The sequence below is a fragment of the Cicer arietinum genome, chromosome 1 (assembly GCF_000331145.2).
Source record: "Cicer arietinum cultivar CDC Frontier isolate Library 1 chromosome 1, Cicar.CDCFrontier_v2.0, whole genome shotgun sequence".
NCBI lineage: Eukaryota > Viridiplantae > Streptophyta > Magnoliopsida > Fabales > Fabaceae > Cicer > Cicer arietinum.
The window spans coordinates 50,136,841-50,160,311 of record NC_021160.2 but is presented as its reverse complement, the minus strand read 5'-3'; the positions used below and the strand labels follow the sequence as shown (position 1 = coordinate 50,160,311).

The following is a 23,471-nucleotide window of genomic DNA, read 5'->3' as shown; positions in this document are numbered from 1 at the left end:
ATTTTATTTACATTAAAAAAATGGATAAAAATAATAATATGATAAGAAGAGGTGTTGAATTAACATAAAAAAAAAAAAAATACAATTTTAATAAGATGATGACCGAGCTTTGGACCTGCAAAACAGTATTGCAATCGAAATCCGAAGGAAGGGGTGTAAGTAGAACTCCCCTAGAAAAATCACAACATTGTTTGGGCTTACAAAATCCATTTGAGAAATGAACAGTATTTTATAAAAGGTGAGTTGTTAAGAAATAAAAAAGAATATTCCGGATAGGGGGAAGGCACGTGTTTCCATTTGCATTTAAACGCTACTCATACGAGTCGTTCCTTGAACATCCCATGTGTCTCAAACAGTGAATTCAAATGTCTTTTTCATTTTCATTTCACCGTCGATGAATCACCTTGACACGTGTCATTTCTAACCACCATTTTTCGTACCACATGTCCTCTCCCATGCAAACTCGTCCACCACCAACCTCTTCAAACCGCCAATCCCATTCTCCTTTTAAATCACATTCTCATTCCCATTCCCATGCATATCATACATATCATTCATATACACACTCAAATATCACTTAAACATCAATCATGGCCTCTGAACAATTGTCCCGCAGAGAAATCACCACCACAACCGAAAGAGAGGTTCCCGTCGAAAAAGACAAAGTCCCTAAGATCGCCACTCACTTCGAACACCTTTCTGTCAAAGACAAAGAACCTCCACATGGAACCGTAGATGCTTTCCAACAAAATGAAATTAACAAAGACCATGCAGGGAAAGCTATTGGAGACATTGGTGGAACAGGAAAAACAAGAGAAACCCACGAACTTGGTTCCAATTTTGACTCTCTCTCTGATCGCAACAACAAACAGAATGCTGCTACTAAAGACAGAGGAGAAGAACGTTTTGGTGGTGTTCGTGATGTGGGAAACTTCGAAGTTGAATCAAAAGGGAATAATAATAATAAGAGTTTAGGAGATAGAGAACAACTCGATAGAAGAACAAAAGTTGTTACTGGAACACCACAGCACAATAAACCAACAAAAACAGAGTTAGGAACAGGACAAGTTGTAGCAGAGAAAGCAACAAAAGGTGAACAAAACTTTGGTACCGGAAGACTTGGATATGGTGCTGAAAATGAACGTGCAATAAGTGAGAAAAATGCTGCCGAACAAAGAGAGAGAGAAAGAGCAAGAGAAGCCAAAGAAGAAGAAGAGAAAAGATTAACATTGGAAGAGATATCAAAGTATAGAAACCAAGCACAAGAGAATGCAATGGAAGCGATTTCAGGAGCACAAGAGAGATACGAAGAAGCTAAAAAACCAACAAATGAAACACTAACAAACACAACACAAACGGCACAAGGGAAAGAAGCAACAAAAGACACTGTTTCGTGTGCTGCAAAAACTGCGGCAGAGAAAGCAGCACAAGCGAAAAACGCAACTATTGAAAAAAGCCAGCAAGGTTATGAAGCAACGAAGGACACGGTTTCAAGTGCTGCGAAAACTGCGGCGGAGAAAGCAGCACAGGCGAAAAATACAACCATTGAAAAGGGTCAGCAAGGTTATGTAGCGACAAAGGACACAGTTTCGAGTGTTGCAAAAACTGCGGCAGAATACGTTTCTCCTGTGGCGGAGAAAACAAAGACTGTGGTGGTGGATTTGAAGGATAAGGCAACAGCGGCAGGGTGGACGGCGGCGCATTATTCGACGCAGTTAACGGTGGATGGAACGAAGGCAGCGGCGAATGTTGTTGAGGGAGCGGCTAGGTATGCTGCACCTAAGGCGGCTGAGCTTGCAGCTAAGTCTGTGGATGTTGTGAAAGGTTTGGCTGCTTCTGCTGGTGAGTCTGCTAAGGAGTTTACTGCTAGGAAGAAAGAGGAATCATGGAGAGAATATGAAGCCAAAAGGGCTTCTCAACCTCTTCAGGTTTTTTTCTCTTTTACACTCTTTTGTTTCTCATCTTCTTTTTTAATTTCTTGTTGCATCAAGTTTCTTTGTTTAGTTTTAACATCAACAAGTGAGTTCAATAACTTATTATTGTTTAATATTATTCACAGTCACAAAAACTATCTTGATTTTCTAGCAAAAAATTATTATGAATTTGAGAGGTTTTGTGTACCTCTGCCAGAACATCATAAATAACCTATTTTATGATATTGTTGAAGACTATTTTTAACTTCACACTGAAAATTGTGGCTTTGAACTTAGGAAGGTGAATATATACCAACATCAGAAGGTATTGGCGAAAATGTGAGCAACTATACACAAAAAATGGTACCAACTGGTGAAAGAATTCAAGCACAAGGTCCTGGTAATCAAGTTGATCAGGGGAGAGGAAGCAATGTGGTATCCAGCATTGGTGAAACTGTTGGAAAACTTGGTGAGAAAGTGAAGAAACCAATTGAAAACATGACTAGTTCTGGTAATCAAGTTGATCAGGGGGGAGGAAGCAATGTGGTATCAGGCATTGGTGAAACTGTTGGAAAACTTGGTGAGAAAGTGAAGAAACCAATTGAAAACGTGATTTCTTCTGGTGAAGAAAAAAATCTGGAAAGCACAGAACAAGGAAAAGGAGGAAGTGATGTATTAGGAGCTGTGAAAGAAACTGTGAGTGACATTGGAAACAACATGATTAAATCAGGAGATAATAAAGTTGTAGAACGTGGTGTAACTCAAGAGGGTCAAGGTGGTGTTTTGGATGCTATTGGTGAAACTATAGCAGAGATTGCACATACAACTAAAGTTATTGTTGTTGGTGAAGGTGATGTAGAAGAAAAACAAAATAAAGTGTCAATGAAGAATATTGGGTCAGAGTCTCGCTCAAAAAATGATAATGCCAAACATGAAGCTTATCAATCACCAAAGAGTGTTTAATTACATTACAGTGTGTTTTGTTTGATGGAGGAAGTTTAGTAATGTGTGGAAGTTTTCCATGTTTTTTAGTTTTGTTTTCATGGAGTTGTGAATAAATTGCAATCTCTTACTAGAGATTGTAAAAAATAGTAAATATAGATATCTTAAATGTTTTTGTATGTCATGTTGTTGTAACTAAACAAGTGCTGTTTCATATCCTTGCAATTCTATGCATTTTGAGTGTAATAATAATATACTTCTATTTATTATTAGTCTTCTATTGCTAATATTAATTAAATAAGAATGGCATCTCCTATAATTCATCATTACATCATATGTTTTGTTAGCATGATTAAGGAGTATCTTTTTATCTAGCACAAAAGTCAATCCTCATTAAAATAACATGCAATTATAAGATTAACGTGCAAAACATATATTCTGTAAAAGAATTTTCATTGTTACCAATTATAAAAGAGAATGAATTAACCAACTTGAGGAAATGGAAAAAAAAAACTTGAGATAAAGAGAATAAGATGAGTAACAATCTATCTATCTATTACTAACAAGAAAATTGTATTTTGATACGTATCAACTTTATTTAATGAACACTTAGCATTATCTATTTACCAAGTATTACAATACTAGTTACTACTACTAGTTTACAATACTATAAGTTTCTAATTTATAAAAAAATTACTTGCCTTACAATATTTTTTTTGTTATGATCAATTCAAGAGTCCCAAATAGGTCCAAAAGCAGGAACCTTAGCCTTGTTACAAGCTCTAACAACATCTCTACTACCTTCAGGATTACTAGTAACAATAACAACTTCCACATTCCAATGAATAGCAGCATTCACACTCATCTCAGCCACATTAGGCCTACCTGAAACAGCAGTATCATGAACAATGACTTTCTCTTTTGAATATCTACCAACCAAATCTGTTATTTCCTTTCCAAAGTTCATTTCAATATCCTTAGCAACCCAAATCAAACACACATCAGCTTTTGTTGGCTGCAAAAGAAATGATAAGAAAACACAAATTCCAGAACCTGTTGCTACTAACAACACTTTTTGATACAAGTTTATTAGGTAAGGTAAGCCAGCAAAATGAACTGAACGAATCCAAAGATGTTTAGGAGGTGATGAAACTAATGATTTTGTAAAATCACCAACTGCACCAGCTAGCATAATGTGTTCTTTTTTACCATCTGATATGATTCCAAATGCATGCCATTCAGATAATGGTGATGGACTAATTCTACCTAGTAAACCTGGTTTAACACCACCTTCAAATTTAATTATTGAAGCATGATTTGAAGGTGCTGTGACACTAACTTGTACCCTTTTAATACTTAACCAAGGAATCATAATTAGAATTGTGATAAATAAAGTTAACCAACACTCTTGTGTTTTAACCATCTTTTTTATGGTTAAATGATAGGTTTTTGAAGTAGGATCATAACTTATGGTTAGAAGAATGAATAACCATAGAAGAATAAGAGCCATCCAACCGGAGAAACGGTGGATTCGCTCGAAAAGGTTGTGATGGAGATGGCGAATAAGCGGAAAAGCTGCAAGTGAAGAAAGTGAAATGAGTGAGAGGATAGTGAATGCAACACCAAGAATCTCAGGTGAAGTGTTTTTGTCATTGTTTTCTATAGTGAGAACAAGAGAATAAACAAGCCATGCTATGGAACAAACACCACAACTACTATGAATTCCTCCAATACTTTGAAGAAATGAAGTTGTTGCTGTTTTTATTTTAAGAGGAACACAAATGTTTCCAATAGTCTTCACAGTAAACCAGAAAACAACTCTTAAAACCGCCTCGCTTCGACAGAGCGTTAGAGCTAGAATGTTACCAATGGAGAAAAGTGTAGCTCTTGATTTAGCATAAGGAAAATGCCCTGTAGCTGAAAGAGCAAGTGCTATCATATTCAAGGTTATGCAAACCAAGAATAGTCCTTTGTAAACTGTGAAACCTTGATCTAGCAGAATAATCGACAACCTCGAATTCCTCGGTGATGGATCGGGTTTTTGTAGTAGTTTCTGTTGTTTAACACTATTAGCTTTTTCTTGGTTTTCTATGTCTTGAAATTCGGCTAGAAACTCTAGCTCGACATCATCAGCATCGATGTTTATGTCGCAGAAGTGACTACTAGCTCGGCTTCGAGTTGGACTAGTGATTATATGAGCTTGAGATTGAGGTAGAATTTTGAAAGAATTGTTTCTAGTCCATGGAATCCAAAGCCATGTTCCAGTTGTTCTCTCTGGCTTTGTTGGTGATTCAACTGCAAAAGGGTTGCTTCTGTTTGAATTGATCTCGAATGAGACGCCTCGGCAACTCGAAAATCTTGCTATCTTCATTTCTGTGTCTTCCATTTTCAAATATTGATTGATAGTGTACTCTTTGATGAGTTTCAATGTTCATAATACAATGATAATGTTGATATATAGTTGAAATCCATATGCAGGTTACATGTTATAGTAGCTCTTAGACAAGGAAGAAATTTTAAGAGTATAATGTGAAAAGGTTTTTTATATATAGCAGTTTTCATACGTATATTCTATAACTGTATAAAATTTTAAATAAGACATGTAGAACTAGTTAATATCAGACCAACTATTAGTGAATGCAATACTAAAATGAGGAGCATGTTCCAAAGTCAAATCATTTAATTAGGTCATTATATCAGTTATTCATATTTTAGTAAAGAGAATATACTATATATAGTTCATCAATTAGCTGCTGTATGTTATTTTCAGTATCTCTTTGGAAATGGAAATTATATAACTTGTTACATAAGTTAACTTATATTAGTTATTTATTAATTGTAGGGAGTAAATTCAAATTTTTAAAATGTGAAATTTCAATGCATGAAAAGAATGGATGAATATTCTAAGGTCTTAGAATTTGACTATTGTACATACAAATTCAACTTTGAAGAATGAATTGAGAGTTTCTAAAGATCATTGTAGAGATTAAATGACATTATTTAATCTTTTTTTTAAAAGAAATTACTCTCTTCACCTATAAATAAAGAGACATCTGAAGAGGGGTAAAGTATACTCAAATTTGGATGATTATGAGACGAGTCGAAAAATCTCCATCTTGGTAGATCATTCGAAGAGTTGAGGTATTCTCAACCATGTCCTAGTGAGAGGAGAGGGTGTGGGGTGATCATTTATTCTGTGAGATGTGAGTGTTATCATTTATTGCAACTCTTAGGGTTTGTTTGGTTCAACGGATGGGAGGGAAGATATTTTTATGAAGGGGAGGGGAGAAAAAGGAAGTTGATACATGTTTGGTTCAAATTAGGAGAGGAGAGAGGAGAAATTTTAAATAATTTTATGTTTGATTTAGAGAAGGTGATGGATTTTAAATGGTTTATTAGTTTATTGAGTCAGTCTCCTCAATTCGTCTCCAAATCCTCTCAAAATGGAGGGAGAGCAAAATCAACTCAAGGATGAATTTTGCTCCTCTCCCCTCCCCTCTTAAAATTTGAATCAAAGAAAAAAACTTAAATATCTTACCTCCCCTCCCCCTCCAACTAAACACACTATTAGAATGAGATAGTATTGTAGAGTAATATACATATTGAGTTGGGTTACAAACTGTTGTAATATCTTATTTGAGATGATAAATATAATTTTGTTGAAATGTTTATGTAGATGTAAGCAAGAGGTGCCGAACCACATAAATTTTTTTGTGTTCTCTATTGCTTTTTTGTGGTTTGTTATTGTGTGTTCATCAAGGATCCATTGGCGTGTGAGTTAATAGTTATTGTGTGCAGATTTTTCCAACATTAATTATTATGAATGAGTATTGTTCCAAATTCAAGTCCCATATTTTGAGTATGATTCTTTTTGAGTCTTGTGCGTAAGTTCGCATTGTTTTGTTTATAATAAAATGCGCCATAGAGGATTGATGAGTGCGGTTGTATAATGTCAAATACCCTTAATTTGATTTCCAAGTAATGCAATATTTTTTGAGTTATCGGAACAATAGTTTTCCAGTCGAGACAAAATGGCTAAAAGGTTGTAGTTTAGGCCTCTACCTAGTGCGATAATGTTTTGACCTAAAGTCATATTTCTAAAGTATTATCCACTTTTGACTCTTGTATGCAAACTCTCAATATTTTGTCATTAGTAAAATGTGTGTCAGTAAAACGTCTCAATGAGGTGAAATATGTATCTCTTACTTATAAACTATTTTGATCTCGATTTTCAAACAACTTAAAACTTTGTTATTATTTCAAGTTATATTTATATCAATTGAATTATTTTATAATTCTAAATAAGTAGTTGAGTAGAAAATTAAGAGACACAAGTTTTAAATAAGAGAATTAGTAATTAAATTTTTAAAACTAACATAATTTTATTTAATATACGTCTATAAAAAGAAAATTTGAACTTTTTATGAAATGTATACAATAAATTTTATTACAATTTTAAACGTCTTTCTTACTTGTAATTAAAAGACTTTAAATGACTCGTTATTCATATTATCAACATGGTTTGACTGATTTAATTTGGTGATGCTAGTGGGTACAGGAGGAAGAATAATAATGAGAGTTTGAAATCTTGATTTTAGTCGTTACTTTTTTTTAACCATAAAAGACAATAGAGTTATAGGACAATAATAACATTAAACTATAACTCATAAAATCATTTAAAAAAACGATATTTATTAACTGATCATAATTGAATCTAACGGAAGAGATTAAACTCTAATAATGATACACTTCGAATATAATTACCTTATATTATTAAAAGAATATATAAAAACTCGAAAAAGAAGAAGAAGGGTATTTAGTAAATTAGTATATGAGTATATTTAGTTATACAATGAGTTTATAGTTTTTTCTTTTTGAAAATTAATATGAGTTTATAGTTAATACGGTATCGGTTGTTTCGAGTAATATTTTTATAGTGGAAATAAGCGCGTTGTTATGTAGAGTATGGACAAGCATTAAGTTAATGTGAAAAAATGTAGACGTAAGAGGGACCATGGTCAACTAATTGGTAGCATTTTGATCATTAACTATATTTCATTCAGATTCGGTTCTGTTAATAATATCAATTTGCACCCATTATACGTGCTAGGATATAAATTATATTATATTTCGATTCAATAAACAATGGCACAACAACTGCACGTTCGAATGTGCCTCACCAAAATACTCAACTCTACTATATGATCAAATTCTTTAGAAGTGAAAAGCTTTAGAAAGGTTAATCAAATAATTTCATTAATTGTTGGCAAATAAATTATTAGTTAATATTTTGTGTAAGAATTTAATTCTAATACATTTTAATATAAATAGTTTTTATACTATTAATCAGTTACAATCATTAAATTAATTATAATATTTGATTTTTACAATAATTATTATCAAGATCATTTGAATGATTGATCATGATGTATCAATTGTGTAAAAATATATATTATTAATGTGTTGATTGTGTAAAAATTATATTATTGGTGTATGAAAATTAAATTCTATACATAATCCATAACAAATTATAGACGTATTATTATAGAAAATGTGTTATCTTAACCAACTACAATGAATATCAAAGTCAAGTATGAACGTGTCAAAAATGAAAAGATTTTGTCTTCATTTTCTTTTCTTTTAATTGGGTAGTCTCTTATACTCTCAATCTCATCCACATTATGCATATTGTTGCTAGTCAACATAATTAATTAATGCATTAAATAATTTTCTCTATTTTCTTTCTATTTATATGATTCTCCTCCTTTGCATGTGGTCTAATAACTCGCAAACGCAATTTCGAGAGTCTTAAATAAATGTTTTAGTTTGAGCACGACTTCGTTAAATGAGGGGTGATGTGACTTTGGATTAAGAGTTACACCTCCAATTTGTTTTGGATTTTGGGACAAGTAAATATATTTTTATGTTTACTTACTTTATAATATATACGTAGCTACTCTAAATAAATTTGTAAATAAAAATTGAAAAAAAAGGTAAAAAATTATCATTTGATTAATATATTTATTTATATTATTTTGACATTTTTAATTTCTACTACAACTTTAAATAAAACAATTTTAACAAAAAAATTTGTCAAGACATAATTTATAAATAAAATTAAAAATAATTTTTTTACAGATAATTTAGTTGTTTATGGTGAAAAAAGATATTACTAATAATTATAAGTTTAATAATGTACAAATTTGACTTAAAGCATAGTCGAAAGCTAGTTTCCTAAATAGTTGTTGTTTTTTATTTTCTTTATTGCAGTTTTAATTTATATTTTATAGAAATTAATTTCTATGCACTTTGATGCACATGCATCCAATCAAAATATACAAAATAGATATTTGTTGAGATATTAAGAACTAACTTGACAAAGTGACATCATAAAATGATTTAATTGGATATACCTGTAAAAATATTTTACAACCGCGGTATATACAAATTAAATTTTAATTTTATAAATAAAAATGATTATGAATTTTTCATTTTTTTGCTAACATGTTAAGTTTAATATTTTAATTTTTTTTCCATAATTTTAATTTTTTTTATATAAAAATTTGACTCCTCACATAGATTAAGCTAACTTTGCCACTGTTGGGCCTTATTGTAGTTTGAAGAAAATTTTCCTTAAGAACCCATATGTTATGTTTAAGGTAAAGGAGAAGTAAATAGATATTCTAAAAGAAGAGTAAACGAGGCCAATGAATTTAACTATCTATTATTTAAGTATTTTTTTTATAGATGTAATTAAGTTTAAGTAGTTACTGATTTTAAAATGTCAACAACAAAAAATTAATGAGCTTCAATGATTCATTTTCTTGTTTACAAAAGATGGTTTATTGACGGACAAAACCTTATTAGTTGGAAATGTATGTTTAATTGTGTGATAATATTTAGAATTGTGAATGTTCCAGTGCTTAGGACATTGAAAATGTATGGTTAATTGTGTGACAATATTTGGAATTATGAATGTTCCAATGCCTAGGACAGAGTTAGAATTTTAAATCAGTAGAGTCAACATTAAAAAATTACGATTAAATATATTTTTTTAATATGTAAATAAAAAACTACTATAAACTCACGCACAATTGTAAAATATAAAGTTCGAATTCGAAACATAATGTCTAACTTAATATATCGATATTTTGGTAGTTTAGTTTGGATTTAAGGGTAAAAACATATTTTATTTTGTGTGAAAAAGCATGTTTTTATTAAACATAAAAATAAATGAAGTTCAAATGAAAATTTAAATTAAAAGGTGTTATATTTAATCCTTTTTACATATATTTAAGTGATTTTAAATTCAGTAAAAAAAAGTGATTCTAAATTTATTGTATTCATTTGCATATATTCACGTCTATTGGATATATCTTTGATTGTTTTTTAAAAACATAAAATATTGAGTAGCATTTTCTTCATTAATGGGTGTAATTTTATACCACTTGTAAGTTGTTCATTATTTCAACAACTCAAGAAAAATAAGGTTTATATTTTTCTTATGTTGATAAATAAATAAAAAAGCAATAGAACGTTATTTACCATTATTAGATATTATTAGACAATGTCTAAATAAAGTTGAACAAATATTCAAGTATCAAATAGATTTATAGTTAAATGGAGCAGGGGCCCAAGCACCCTCAATTATGATATTGTGAACTTGTACAACTCATAGGAAGAAATTCGTAGTAATCTAGTATCGTGTGTTACACATTGAAGAATCTCACATTATTCAACTTTGTAATTTCCTTTATATGTTATGTTTGTGTAGTGGTATGTTTTTATGATATTGTGTTTGCGCTAGTTGATTTTTCTTATATTTGTATGAAATTGGTGTGCGTAGTTAATATAAAAAAAAAAATTGTACGTTAATATTTGCAAAGATATTTTAAGAGATAATATAACAAAGTGGCAAAATTTTGAGGTACAATTGGATGCACATTTTTAAATCTTATTTACCCAACATTTCTTAGATCTTTGGTATACATCGTCTCTGTAAAAAAAGTTGCACACATGCATCTAATCCAATATCACCATCATGTCACTTTTATTATATTTGATCTATAAAGTATCTATAAAATGATCTAGTAGTAAGGAATGTTTGGATATACATTTGTATAAAAAACTTGTACTTGATTTTTAGTTCAACGTATAAATATCAATACTATTACGTTGAATATCGTATTCTAAATTCAAATACAAAATTTTGCAGTTGTATATTAATTTTTGGTGATAATTATATCATTTAATATAAAAAATTACACTAAAAATATGTATCAATAGACTATCGCGTTGTGCCAAAATTGGCGTAACTGATACCAATTAAACTGTTAATTTTATAGTTTTTTTTACTAGTTTTATAGTTTATACAATGAATTTAATTTAAGATGGAAAAAAGTGTTATTCATACATCAAATCATATCTTATTATTGGATATGTCATAATATCATTTTCTAAAATATTTCCACAAATATTTAAATCGTGAAATCTAGTTAGATGTCTATGTAAACGTATATTATATTATTGATGCATATAAATTAAATAATTATAATTTTTAAGTCATAATTTAATTGACAATTGTCGGTCTTATTTTGTTGAATGTCTTGTTTTCGATTTGAACCTACAATTATTTTAAGATTCAAAAAGAAATTAAATGATTACATAATTATTCTATATATCCAACTGATGCTATATTCATCTCTACAAAATGTAAGATATTACAAATTGTGTGTTAGGTCATTCTTCATATAATATGTTGGAGGTGGGGAAATCCCTTCCAAAAATACAGTGAGTATAAAAGAGAATTTATTTTCTCTCTCCCTAAAATTCATTCAAAAGTATATATCTAAAATGAAAGAAAAATTAATTTTTATTTTGTTTGAAAGTATACTTTCAAACAAATTTTTTCTATCTAAAAATTAATTTTTATTTTGTTTGAAAGTATACTTTCATAACAAATTTTTTTTTCTATCTAAAAATATTCTTCTAAATATATTTGTGGTTTTATCCGGTTAAAATCATATGATTATAATCCGGTTTATTTATAAATCGGTTGGATAACTACTTATGTTTTATATTTGGATTTGGTTTTTATCCACTACCAATATTTCATTAATTTTGAGATTTTATTTCTTGAAAAAATGAAAGAAAAAAAATTTCGAAAAAACATCAAAAAAAAAGTTTCTCAAAAAAATTTTAAATCGAATTTTTTAAATTGGTGAGAATTTCTTTTTAAAAATTTATCGAAAAAATTGATTTTTTTAAATAATCGATTTTTAAACTATGAATAAATGATTTTTAAAAAAATTATCAAATTTTAAGCGATTTATTTTAAAAAAAGTCGATTTTAAAATTAAAATTTTCAAAACCGGTTGTTTAATTATAAATCGGTTATTTAACCATAACCAATTTTACAATTAGTTTTATAACTGATTTTAAACCAAATAATAGATTTGGTTATAAATCTAAATCCACATATTGATTTTAAAATGGATATGGTTTGGTTTTTTTTAAAAAAAACAACCATGAACAACTCTATTATCAACGATGGTTGTACACGTGATAATGGTCCTTTTTTATGGTTTTTTTTTTTATAATAAGATAAAAAAAAATTATTATAATTAACTTTGACAACAATGTAGTCTCACTTCGAACTCAAAATATGACATTCAATCTAATAATATCGACATTTGTCAGTTAAATTAGGATTTTTTTATGAATTTTTAATAAAAAATTATTTATATTTTTTTGTTGGAGATATTATAATTTAATATTTGTACTTCTTCTATTCTAGACACATCTTGTGTTTGGAGTAGTTTTTCTTTTTGTTTAGAAATGAAACGGTATAATTACCATCAGAAATTCATACACAATTATAAGATCGTTCGAACTTGGATTATGATATTCAATCTAACAATACCAGTATTTACCATTTAAATTAAGACATAAGAACTTGAGTAGTTTATTAATAAATTTGTGATGGCTTGTGCAAAATAAAACTTAATGAAAACTTACTCAAAAAATCATAGAAGTTATTTTGAATTCATTTGTTACAAAAATGTTTAAAAAGTAATTTTAATATTAAAAAACTTAATTATTCATTATTAAATATTTTAATATAATAAAAGTTATATTTTTTTTTAAAAAGGTATCTATTAAAAATTATTTTTATGGAAAGCTTTTGAAAATAACTTTTCATTTTAATAATTTTTTTAAATATCATTATCCAAAAAAATTACAAAAAATAGATGATATATTTAATATGACTTCTAATGATAAACTGTTTAAATCAATTTATCATTTGAACTTTTATTGTTTCAAAAAAGAAAATTAAAATAATTATAACAAAATTATTAAATACTATTAAAATCGAAAAAACTATAACAAACAAGCCCAACATCCATTTTTCTCAAAAGATATGTAATTTGAAGAACTATTTTCCTTCATAATCCATTAGATACTAAATTACTAATATGACCACCAACAAAAATGGAGGTCTTTTATTCATGCTTTAGTATGAGAACTAATATAAAAAATATTATAATTTTTTTATTATTCTCGCGAATTCTTTTTATTTCTTTGACGTACACCCTTCAAAATACTACATTTTTTGTTTAAAAGAATAACCTTTTGACCTATAAATAAGAAAATAAATTGTAACCACAAGAGTATAGAAGCTAAGTGTATAAACCTTTTGTCAAAGAAAGTGTATAAACCTAATGTGAATTCAGTCTTCAATCTTGCTAAATGTTTGCTAAAAGTTGAATATGATAATCTGACACAAGAATTCCTCTTGTTCAAGGCACAGTTCAACTGTGGCGTCACAAGCAACAATATAGTTGACAATGACTTTGATGAAGTACTAAGAAAAAGCCAATCTTTTCCAACCACAACTTGTACTTCTCCAATTGTCAAAAGATTACACCCAACACAAAATCGATAATACTGATACGTAAATACCGATAATTATTTAAGAAAATAATCATGAATGAATGAAACTATATGTATTAGTATTGTGTTTGTGTCAATACCAATACAAATGAGGCATTAGGCACACATTCGAAAGAGACATTAGACACGCATTTAATATAAATATTTGTAGTTCTACTTTTACAATTTATCTTCTATTGACAAAATTTTGTTGCTTTCAGTGTTAATAACTATATATCAGTGCTCAAGATCATATCAGCCAACAAAACAGTAATCGCTCCAAATTCATTAATGAATTATATGCACAAGAAACAACACAATACCATGAACTGTTCAGTTTTTTCTTGTTCAACTGCAATTATTGAACCAAATACTGTTAATTTTCCAAAGAACCCAAAAACCACAAAGATTAACAGTGAGTCAAAAACTTGAATATATCAAAAAAGAAGAAATTGAATTGAAACAAGCACTAACAAAACATAAATCTAGAGAACTCTGATACAGTTAGCAAAGAGAAACCATCTCAACATGGAATCTTAGAAGTGAACCATTCCATGACATGAAGTGGAGCCTTCACCAATTCCAAAGCAAGCTCAACAATTACTGTAAGGCACAAACAGCAGGGGCATATGCATGTCAGCAACAACCTGCAAATGTTATGAAGCAAAGTTTTAGTCTTTTTGATATTTTCATTCAATCAGAACCAAACCCATGTCCCAGAAAAAGAAATCACACCAACCCCACAACTAGAATATGAAATTCAAATCACATGGTAAATTTACATATTGAAGATGCCACAGAAAATTGATCATAGATAAAGAGAGAAAGAGTGATGAGAATTTTACCCAACAATCCATACAATAAGACCAATGATTGAGATAAGGAGACAGAGAAAGGCAAAGGGAAGACCCAAGAGAAAACCCAACGGCCTGCAATCACCATTTGAATTACACATAATTTATATGTATTATGAGTTTTCTTTGGTTTTTGTCTGAGAAAGTAGGTGATAAAAAGAAAGAGAAGGAGAAGTAGGCTTTTCACTTGACTATCCTTGTTATGAGTTATGACTCTTTTTTGTTTTTGGAAGGGAAGAGAAGAGTGACACGTTTGTTACTTAATTATTAAAGACTTTAAAGCCAAAGCAACTATTCACTTGAGACAACAAATAAACAGCTAGCAACAGTAAATGGTATTCAAAAGTCAATTGTTACTATACAATATATTTATTGAGGTCATTTTTATCTTCCTATACATACAATATATGCAAATCAATATACTTATTTTTATTACATTACAATAATCAACTAATGCTAGAATGTAATTCCCACAAGTAATGTGAATTGGAATAAATTATTAAAATAACCTGGCAAGAAAACCTTTATTATTTAAAACTATATCATTCGAAATTTTGAAATAATTTACCAATTATAATATCAACCTTTAAGAGTATAAATAAACTCGCACGCAACAAAGAGTTTCAGGTTTGAACCTGATACATAGTATGCAGTCTAACAATTTCGACATTTACCAATTGAAATAAATCCATACTACTTTAAACATATTCTTTTTAAGCTTTTAAAGATTCTATTTGTCAATAATGTTTTGTTTAAATTAATAATATTCCCTGCCATTTATTTATATTATTAACAGCCTAGCATGTTCTATTATTTCTCAATTATGTAAGTCCGGTTCCAAACCATCATTGTGGTCGTTAAGAAAAAAGTAAGTCCTCGGAGTAAAACCTACATTTAAAGTTAAATAAGAGAGTAAAATACTTAACTTCATAAATTGAGTTAATAAATTGGGATGAAAAGTGCAACTACACCTATAAATTTAAAGGATAAAGTGCTTGACCCTAAATAATATATCAAAGATATGAAGGTCTGCGGTTACATGAGTCATAAAAGGCCCTATAATAAAATAAAATACGCTAAGCCAAGATCATTGACTTCAATCTCTTGGGTGTGTTGCTCTAAGCCTCTAATGATCTTAGGCATTCGTAAATTTGTGTATGTACATCATGCCAATACTAACAGGCAACAACTATAATTTATATGCACGCAAAGTAAAAAACAATTTTGTCACTCCCTTTTGATCACGCTTCTCATTGATAGTGGATTTCGGAATTTGCATCAGCACTTGCAGTCAAAGTTGACAACTTGCTAATGAAATAATTGCATCACCAAACTCATTACTACAAAGTAGCATATCGTACTCTTAGGCTTGTTGGCTGTTGGGAGACAAGTTCCAATTGAAGACAATTTGCTCATGATATTGTGCCAAGATCATTCAGGTGGCCTTGTCAAACTTGCATTCTCGCTTTCCATAGCAATGATGGAAGCCATCCTCTCATAAACCTATAACACCACATCCATAAGTATCACTATTAAACATAGCAACCCTTTAATTAATACTTGCATAAGTTTCAATGCAATATATTCCATTATACATTTATGACATTGATAATGCATTAATGTCTAACAAGAATAATTTAGTAAAAGTAGTATTTTCTCTCTTTCATTTATACACTTTTCTTAATATATGTGAAATAATTAAATGACTCAATTATTTTGAGACGGAGGGAGTATTACAAATAACAGGCCAAGACAGAAGAAGAATCTTGCCTTAGGAGGGGCCAAGAAAGCTTTTTATAAAGTTACAGGCACCTAATGATCAAAATGTTGTGGCAAATGCTGTAATTAATGGTGATGTATATAATATTTGTAAAAGAAAGGAAAAGCTAATGTTTGAGACAATATTTGTGACTGTCTTTGTTTAAATAATAAATACATGAATTTTTTTTCAGTTGAAAAATCAGCAGGTATCAAGCAACCCGTCATAGCTCTGTCCTGATACATAAATGGCCAAGATGATTGTTACTTACTTCAGAGAGCTGTTTTTTACTGTCATCGTTTTCTTTCTTGTCTTGATTGCTTATTGATGGTGCATCATACCTAGACAGGAGAAACGAGACAATTTTTAAAAAGTGTAAGATTAATATGGAGAGATTAAGATGGAAATTTCAATTATGTCATATAGCATGAGCCTGAAACATAGTACAGGCAAGAAAACCTACCACAACTATACAGTTTCTTACCAATCACGGGGAATGCCAGCTTCCTCTCGAGCCGCATAATTGAAGGGACCCTTTAATTCCACATGGTATTCCTTTAGCAAGTCTGTGGTTATAGAAAAATTTCATGTTATGATGGTATGTGAGCAGATAAGCTGGTGTAAAACAGGCTCCCAAACCTTTAAAAGTGGAATCCGGGGCACGACCCATTTTTTGACAGACAGAAACAAACCAATAGAGCCCAACTGCTACATGTGCAACTTCCTCTTCAGCAATTCTAGCCACAATTTTAGATGTCCTATTATCTCCAAAGCCAACTAATTTTTGCACCAAGCGTGGCCCAGCATCAAGTCCTCTAGCCTCCTACAAATTTAGATGTACATTTAGAAAATCAGGATCACATAATTTTAAGTAACCAATACCAAGGGAGACCATTTTTAGTCACTTTAGTAAGACAAAGTCAACATAAAAATTGATGCAAAAATTGTTGTGGACTTGTGTCAATCATCATAACTTCAAACAAGAAGTTGATCAATCAGTCCTATATAATCAGCTTGTATATAAAGAGTCTGCTGGAAAACTTAACCAAAATACAGTGTCAAGACAATTTTCCAGTACTAGTATATCAATTTCAACCCACAACACATGATTGAAAAATATTATCCAAATCAACAATGATGCCTACCATATTAGCAGCATACAAAACAATTCATTGTTATAACAGTGAGAATATTTCCACTCGCCACATTTTATAACTGATACAGTCAAACAAAATGAATTACAGGCTCCTGAAAATAACTGCATCGTCATATTTATTAAGCATTTTTTCTCCAAATGATGTCGACTACAGTGTGCTGAAAAACATCTACTTGAGACCAAAATGGAAAACAATATTACCTGGACTAGTGGGATCACTGCCAAACGTGCAGCAACGTTGTCTGATGATTTCTCACATTCCCTCCATAGCAAATTATGAGCTGGCATATCTCCATATCTAGTTGGAAAAGAGAAGCAAAAATAAAAAAATAAAAAATAGCGCAACCAACTAGTTTTGCCCAAAAATTGAAGTATAATAAATTACCCTTACTTGAAACCCAGTTCAGCAAGCCTCTGTGAACACCAAGCGAAGTGGCGACTCTCGTCATCAGCAACATGAGCAAAATCAGCAAAGAACCCCTCCCCAAGAATGTCACTATAGGGAGAAAATCTAACAACAGTATCCCAAGCCAAATCAATTGCATTGAGCTCCACATGTGCTAAATTATGAAGCAAGTAGGCATTGAGAGGCAAACCCGAGCTTTTAGGAGCAGGAATTTCCTTAGTGGAAACCTGAAATCAAAGAAAACAACTTCATTATGCATTATACCACGCCTATCAGTATGTTACTACACACGCCAGACGTACCTCAAATTCAAAACAAAACTGAATCCAATCAATATAAATCTCTATATTTATTTTGAATAAGAATCCCAACATGAACCTCAATTCATTCTAATGAATCACAACTTGCCTCTAAACTTTGTATGGCCACACTTTTTTTTTCAACTTTACATTGGCACACTTTTATTTTTATCATTTTGATAATCTTGATTTATTTTGATATTCGTATATAATATATCAGCTTATATTTTTTACTATGTCACTACTTTTTACTTAAAGAGTGCCATATTTTAATTGATCATATCTAACTATGCATTCATTTCTTAAAAAGAATTGACAGAACCGATACTAGGACAATATGTCTTTGGATTCACGATTAGAATATCAGATTTAATAACCATGGACAGAAGAGAATGAAAGAATTCATTCACGAATTGAAACAAACAGGTGGTGGGCAAAAGAGAGACCGAACCAGTTGTGGTTTTTCAGGTCGGGCGGGTCGAGAAGGAGGATCGGAGATGCCGAGGGGGAGGTTGCGGCGGCGCCAGAGAGAGTATGCAAGGTGGGATAGACGGGACTTGGCGAGTGGGTCGGCGGTGGAAAGAACAATAGAACCAAACTCGGCCAAGGAAGAAGCTTGGCCGAATGGGGAATCATCATGGAGGTCGTGTTCGGGTTGAGGACCAAGTGGACCCCACTTGCGATTTCCGTTGAGAGGACTGTCTCTCCATGATTGGAGACCAGACCAGGGCGTAACGCATGAAGATGATAAAGAAGAAAAGCATCTCAGCTTCAGGGATCTATGAGAGCAATGCCAAAGTGTGTGTGATGTTGATGGTGATAATAGCAACATCGTGAGTTTGAGATGATGCATAGCATTACTATGGTATAGTTTTTGTTTTAATTTATCGCAAGTATGCCACTTATTTACTTTTAATCTAATTTTTCAAAAATATTTAAAAATAAGGAATCACTTTTATTTAAATCAAAATAAATGTTTCTCCTATAAAACAAACCCCAAAATTTTATGCCATTGACACTATAGTGTTAACTTCAACAGTGATGATGCGACATTTTTCATTAGTTATTAACTTCAAATTTGCTTTCATTTGCTAATTAAAAGGTGGCACTATAATTTATTTATAAAATTGATAGTGCAAAAATAAGTATCGAAAAAATTTATGTTACGAGGAAAGTGAAAGAAAATTAGCAGGAGATGACTCCAATGATGAACTTTTCATACACTAATACTACATAGACGATAAATTATGTTTAAACATCAAAGTGGGACATCAAATGCAGCATCTCTTTATTTTTGTGGGGTAATATGAAAATCTGTGTAAAGTTCATAATTGTATATATAAATAAGATAAATCAAATATTTAACCAAAGAAAACGATAAGAATCAAATAAGAGATCTCAGCTGAATTGTCCCAAAATTTACAATAATTTGTATTGTAAAACAGTTGTAAGCACCACTTGAGATGATAGACCCGCAGCTCAATTGCTCAAGAGATCTCACCAAGACAGGATGAATGTCAAGTTTCCTTGAATATATGAAAAGTAAGACCCCCACCAACCCCTAATGCCCCTGTATAATGTACTAACCAAACTAATGCAAAATTCATGCTACTGTATGGAATGGGATTTCATGTGAACCAATAATGACTTTAAGAACTTGGAATTACAATTTATCTATAAACTATGAATCTGAATCTGGCAGTAAATAATAAATAACAAGTCATCAATGTAATTTCATGAGTAGCAGCAGTAGTTAGTGATGTACACTTCTACAGAAAACTATCTAATTATCTTCACATTCTACCATATATTATACAAGAGCGTGTTATCACAAATAAGGCCATAAATAGCAACGGATCAACAGTTTCACCAAATGAGAGAACAGATCCTGTACTCTGCACAGTAGGAAATCACAGGTGGCCTTCAGCGGCTTCCTCTACAAACCAAATGCTATGTTCAGATCCATAATATGGAAGCTTGAAAAATATCAACAAGACAAGCATCACAACACTATCTAATCTAAATATCGGACATCTGCCACATGAAATGAAAAACAAAGTTAGGACTTGGGAGTAGTTCACACTTTCTAAACTATGATCAACATTATTCAGATAGCCTGATCAATCGCAAGCAAAATTTGTTGGTATATCCTCTTTCTTTATGTGCTTTAATACAGTGCAAATTGAATGAATCAGGCTATGCCGAAGAATGTGTACACTAAAGCAGTCATGAAAAGGCGTATGATTTTCACTTTTGATGCTTCAATTTAAATTGAAGTAACTATAACACTGTTTAGCAATTAAAAACTAACTCAATAATACAAACTAGCATCAAATATTTCTAATTCGGACAAAACTGCACTCTATATACACATTTGCAAAAAAGATCTACAGCACAACACTGATCAATAGCCATAAAAGCAGAAATATCAATCTCAATTGTTAAACCTGTAAAACATGACTATCTTGAATTTGCGAATTTCCAATATGTAGATATAAACTGATCGGTGAAGTTAACCGCTAATGCTCATTAATGAACAACACAATGATGAATGGAAGTTAAAAGAAGTTATCTTGAAAGATCATAGTACATATATACCTCTGAAATCAAAAGACAGAAGCATAGACAATTTGATGCAGAAATATACAAGACAAAAAGCAGAGCATACAACAAGGAAGTTTTGGATTTTGGAGTTTCTGATTTACCTCCCAGAAAGTATTCAGGTTCACTGCGACCCTGCATCAGACCCAGATGCTGAGGAACTATCACTGTCAGAATCTGCAAAAGTACGTTAATATCAGACATTGCATTTGACCAAAAGTATAAACAGGGGTGAACTTGCATAACCATGAATCATGTCTATTAAATAATTGATTAATGTACCACTTGATGAAGAGCCAGAATCACTGCTTGAACTGCTTGAGCTACTAGTCTTACTCCCATTATCCACTCGAATTTCCCCTAGCACGGGCAAGGATGGGGGAACATTCCTTTCATCTACTCAAGAAACAGGCACACAAAACATTTCAATTAATTTAATTGAAAAGATGATAACAGATATCAACATAGTCCACACGTTGCCATACCTGCTTGTGTTTCTCTTGAGACATCAACTATAACTGGTGGTGCTTGGCTCTACAGGAAGCATGAAATAAATTAAATTAGTAACAATTGTTTGACAAAGAAGACAGTGGCTGTTAGAAGTTGAAATTGCAAACTTTACCTTCTGGAGGGCAAATTGCTCAGCTTCTGCTCTAGCTTGCATAGCAAGTTCAGCCTTCCTCTTGTGTTTGCTCAAACTTTTCTTATAGTTGGTAACAAATCTATCAAGCTCCCAAAGAGTCTCAGCATCCACACTATCAATATCCACTTCAATTTCATCATCATGTTGGGAAAGTGCTGAATTCCGTTTCTTAATGATCTGTACAATTGCGTCTAGTTTCTCAGAAGGTAGACTCTGAAGATTTGAGCTAAGTTTTTGCTTTTCCTCATATGTCATGTCTCTTTTATGAGGATCTCTTGCCTTCGGCTTTTTTGGAGCGGGAGTTCGAGATGAAGGAGTAATGTTCATGGGTTTTGGAGGTCGTGTCATTGATTCTGACTTATCTAGAATCCTTCTCATGTCAAGAGGTGGTGGCCGGAAACCAGGAGTCTTTCTAGACAAAGGTGAAGGAATAGCTTGCCCATAATCCATTCCATACCTCATCTCATGATTGTAATTTGACTCTACAATTGCCCATCTTTCCTCAAATAACGTCGATAGCTCCTCTGCCATTATATGAACGTCTTGCCCTCTAGGATTATACGTCATCGCATTACGAAAAGTAAGTCTAACATCCTCCGCAAACTCCTTGGGTGATTTGTACCAATTCTTGTTCAGCCTCGACTTCACAGTACCCAAGTCCATTGGATGTGAGATGATAATATAATAATCATGCAAACCAAGACCTTCAACATCAACTGGAGTATTAAACACCCAACAATGCTTGTGTTTCATCAACTTTTCAAGCAAGGAACTACAGCTCTTTAAATACTTCAATCCTATCCCAACTCCATGTCCCATTTCTCTCCCGCCATGCTTCTTGCCATTCGATTTTGACTTCTTGTTACTCTCTGCAGGCGGAAACTTATCTTTCGCAAGCAAGAACTCCGAATTGCAATAGAACTGGTTCGCCTTTGGTGTTCTCTTCTCCTTCTCAATATTTTCACTGATCCCTTGACTATTCTCCAACACCATTAGACTTATCTGGCGCATGGGCCTAGTAGCCTCTCTTGAAACACCTGCAGATGCCACCTCTGAGTGACTACGCTTAGCTCCACCACCATTATCAACCCTATGACGATCCACCGACATATTCAAATTACCACCATACCCACCAACCATCGCTTGCTTCTCTTCAATCCTATTCACCAGAGACCTCACCTTTTCAAGCTCACTCACAAGCTTCCTCTTATGTTCCCGTGTCTCCCGCTTCGACCGCGAACCAATTCCAATCTTAACACCATTCTCCAATCCCTGCTTGCCAACACAGTTCCTCAAAGATGGTTCTATCAAACCACAAGCTTCTTCTAGCTGAACATTGAGCGTGAAATGCTCATCCTGCCGACGGTTCAGGCTAGATGAGTCTTCAGAAACCACTACCGGAAGAGCTGAATCCCCGCCCTCCGGAGCCGAAATCCGAGCCGGCGACTGAACCAAAATGTTGTTACCATTATCCTTAGTCCCATCAACACTATTTTCAACAGTACTGTTGACAGCAGTAACGGTGGTACTGGCGGTAGTGGTTATGGTAGCAGCGGAGGAAGAATTATGAAGAGGAACAACGTTCAACGTGTTACCTTTATTCTTTGTACCTCTGAAAGCTTTTCTTGTGTACACCTTGCTTTCCGAGTATCTTTGAATCTCTCTAACTCCTTCATCTCCAACTATAGGCCCCGAAGCCATACATTCAAAACCCTAATTCTAATTTTTCCTTCACCGAACACCAATTCCAAACCCTAGAATACGAATCTATGGTTTAATCAACCCAAAAATGGACGAATCGGGTCCGGTGAAGAATATTCCAAAAAATTTAGGGTTTTTCCCCGGTCAAATTCAAAAAATAGGAGAAAACAAATCGAAGAATCAGAAACGAAACCAACGAAGAAGGAAACAGAGTAAACGAAGTAGCACGCAGAGAAGATAGAGTTATTCAGATCCGATCTATAAC

At 31.9% G+C, this 23,471-nt stretch overlaps 5 protein-coding genes across 7 annotated transcripts; 1 reads left to right on the top strand and 4 right to left on the bottom strand.

The window, feature by feature from the left end:
* Window positions 1–542: 542 nt before the first annotated feature.
* Window positions 543–3,121, top strand: LOC101504303 (seed biotin-containing protein SBP65). Its single transcript, XM_004487113.4, has 2 exons — window positions 543–1,928; window positions 2,211–3,121. The coding sequence occupies exons 1-2, from the start codon at window positions 591–593 to the stop codon at window positions 2,874–2,876; spliced, it is 2,004 nt and encodes a 667-aa protein (XP_004487170.1). The 5' UTR covers window positions 543–590; the 3' UTR covers window positions 2,877–3,121.
* A 296-nt stretch (window positions 3,122–3,417) lies between these two features.
* On the bottom strand, window positions 3,418–5,503 carry LOC101510301 (adenylate-forming reductase 06235). Its single transcript, XM_012715499.3, has one exon. It carries the CDS (start codon window positions 5,239–5,241, stop codon window positions 3,586–3,588), a length of 1,656 nt encoding a protein of 551 aa, XP_012570953.1. The 5' UTR covers window positions 5,242–5,503; the 3' UTR covers window positions 3,418–3,585.
* Window positions 5,504–14,107: 8,604 nt separating this feature from the next.
* LOC101504632 (signaling peptide TAXIMIN 1-like) lies at window positions 14,108–14,891 on the bottom strand. The gene is made up of 2 exons (XM_004487114.4): window positions 14,633–14,891; window positions 14,108–14,434 (listed from the first exon to the last, which is right to left on the bottom strand). The coding sequence occupies exons 1-2, from the start codon at window positions 14,740–14,742 to the stop codon at window positions 14,311–14,313; spliced, it is 234 nt and encodes a 77-aa protein (XP_004487171.1). The 5' UTR covers window positions 14,743–14,891; the 3' UTR covers window positions 14,108–14,310.
* Window positions 14,892–15,551: 660 nt separating this feature from the next.
* Window positions 15,552–19,182, bottom strand: LOC101505707 (uncharacterized). Its single transcript, XM_004487118.4, has 7 exons — window positions 18,713–19,182; window positions 17,948–18,189; window positions 17,758–17,854; window positions 17,040–17,223; window positions 16,885–16,966; window positions 16,672–16,741; window positions 15,552–16,144 (listed from the first exon to the last, which is right to left on the bottom strand). Exons 1-7 carry the CDS (start codon window positions 19,112–19,114, stop codon window positions 16,073–16,075), a joined length of 1,149 nt encoding a protein of 382 aa, XP_004487175.2. The 5' UTR covers window positions 19,115–19,182; the 3' UTR covers window positions 15,552–16,072.
* On the bottom strand, window positions 18,064–23,344 carry LOC101504951 (transcription factor GTE4). Of its 3 annotated transcripts, none has more exons than XM_027336165.2 (5): window positions 21,485–23,344; window positions 21,348–21,396; window positions 21,145–21,258; window positions 20,967–21,039; window positions 18,064–18,189 (listed from the first exon to the last, which is right to left on the bottom strand). In XM_027336165.2, exons 1-4 carry the CDS (start codon window positions 23,204–23,206, stop codon window positions 20,987–20,989), a joined length of 1,938 nt encoding a protein of 645 aa, XP_027191966.1. In that variant the 5' UTR covers window positions 23,207–23,344; the 3' UTR covers window positions 18,064–18,189; window positions 20,967–20,986. The 3 variants fall into 3 exon arrangements, with proteins under 3 accessions (XP_027191966.1, XP_004487173.1, XP_004487174.1); XM_004487116.2 differs by lacking the exon at window positions 18,064–18,189 and adding an exon at window positions 19,888–20,295; XM_004487117.2 differs by lacking the exon at window positions 18,064–18,189 and adding an exon at window positions 19,888–20,197.
* Window positions 23,345–23,471: the final 127 nt, after the last annotated feature.

Bases quoted from the DNA above. Each gene is read 5' to 3' on its own strand.
- LOC101504303 (XM_004487113.4), top strand. From the start codon at position 591: ATGGCCTCTGAACAATTGTCCCGCAGAGAAATCACCACCACAACCGAA. The intron at 1,929-2,210 runs GTTTTTTTCTCT...CTTTGAACTTAG, and splicing joins GGGCTTCTCAACCTCTTCAG to GAAGGTGAATATATACCAAC.
- LOC101510301 (XM_012715499.3), bottom strand. From the start codon at position 5,241: ATGGAAGACACAGAAATGAAGATAGCAAGATTTTCGAGTTGCCGAGGC.
- LOC101504632 (XM_004487114.4), bottom strand. From the start codon at position 14,742: ATGTGTAATTCAAATGGTGATTGCAGGCCGTTGGGTTTTCTCTTGGGT. The intron at 14,435-14,632 runs GTAAAATTCTCA...TAACATTTGCAG, and splicing joins CTTATTGTATGGATTGTTGG to GTTGTTGCTGACATGCATAT.
- LOC101505707 (XM_004487118.4), bottom strand. From the start codon at position 19,114: ATGCATCATCTCAAACTCACGATGTTGCTATTATCACCATCAACATCA. The intron at 18,190-18,712 runs GTTCGGTCTCTC...CTTTGATTTCAG, and splicing joins GACCTGAAAAACCACAACTG to GTTTCCACTAAGGAAATTCC. The intron at 16,145-16,671 runs GTAAGTAACAAT...GTGGTGTTATAG, and splicing joins GTAAAAAACAGCTCTCTGAA to GTTTATGAGAGGATGGCTTC.
- LOC101504951 (XM_027336165.2), bottom strand. From the start codon at position 23,206: ATGGCTTCGGGGCCTATAGTTGGAGATGAAGGAGTTAGAGAGATTCAA. The intron at 21,397-21,484 runs GTAAAGTTTGCA...TGCTTCCTGTAG, and splicing joins AGCAATTTGCCCTCCAGAAG to AGCCAAGCACCACCAGTTAT. The intron at 21,259-21,347 runs GTATGGCAACGT...TTTCTTGAGTAG, and splicing joins CTCAAGAGAAACACAAGCAG to ATGAAAGGAATGTTCCCCCA.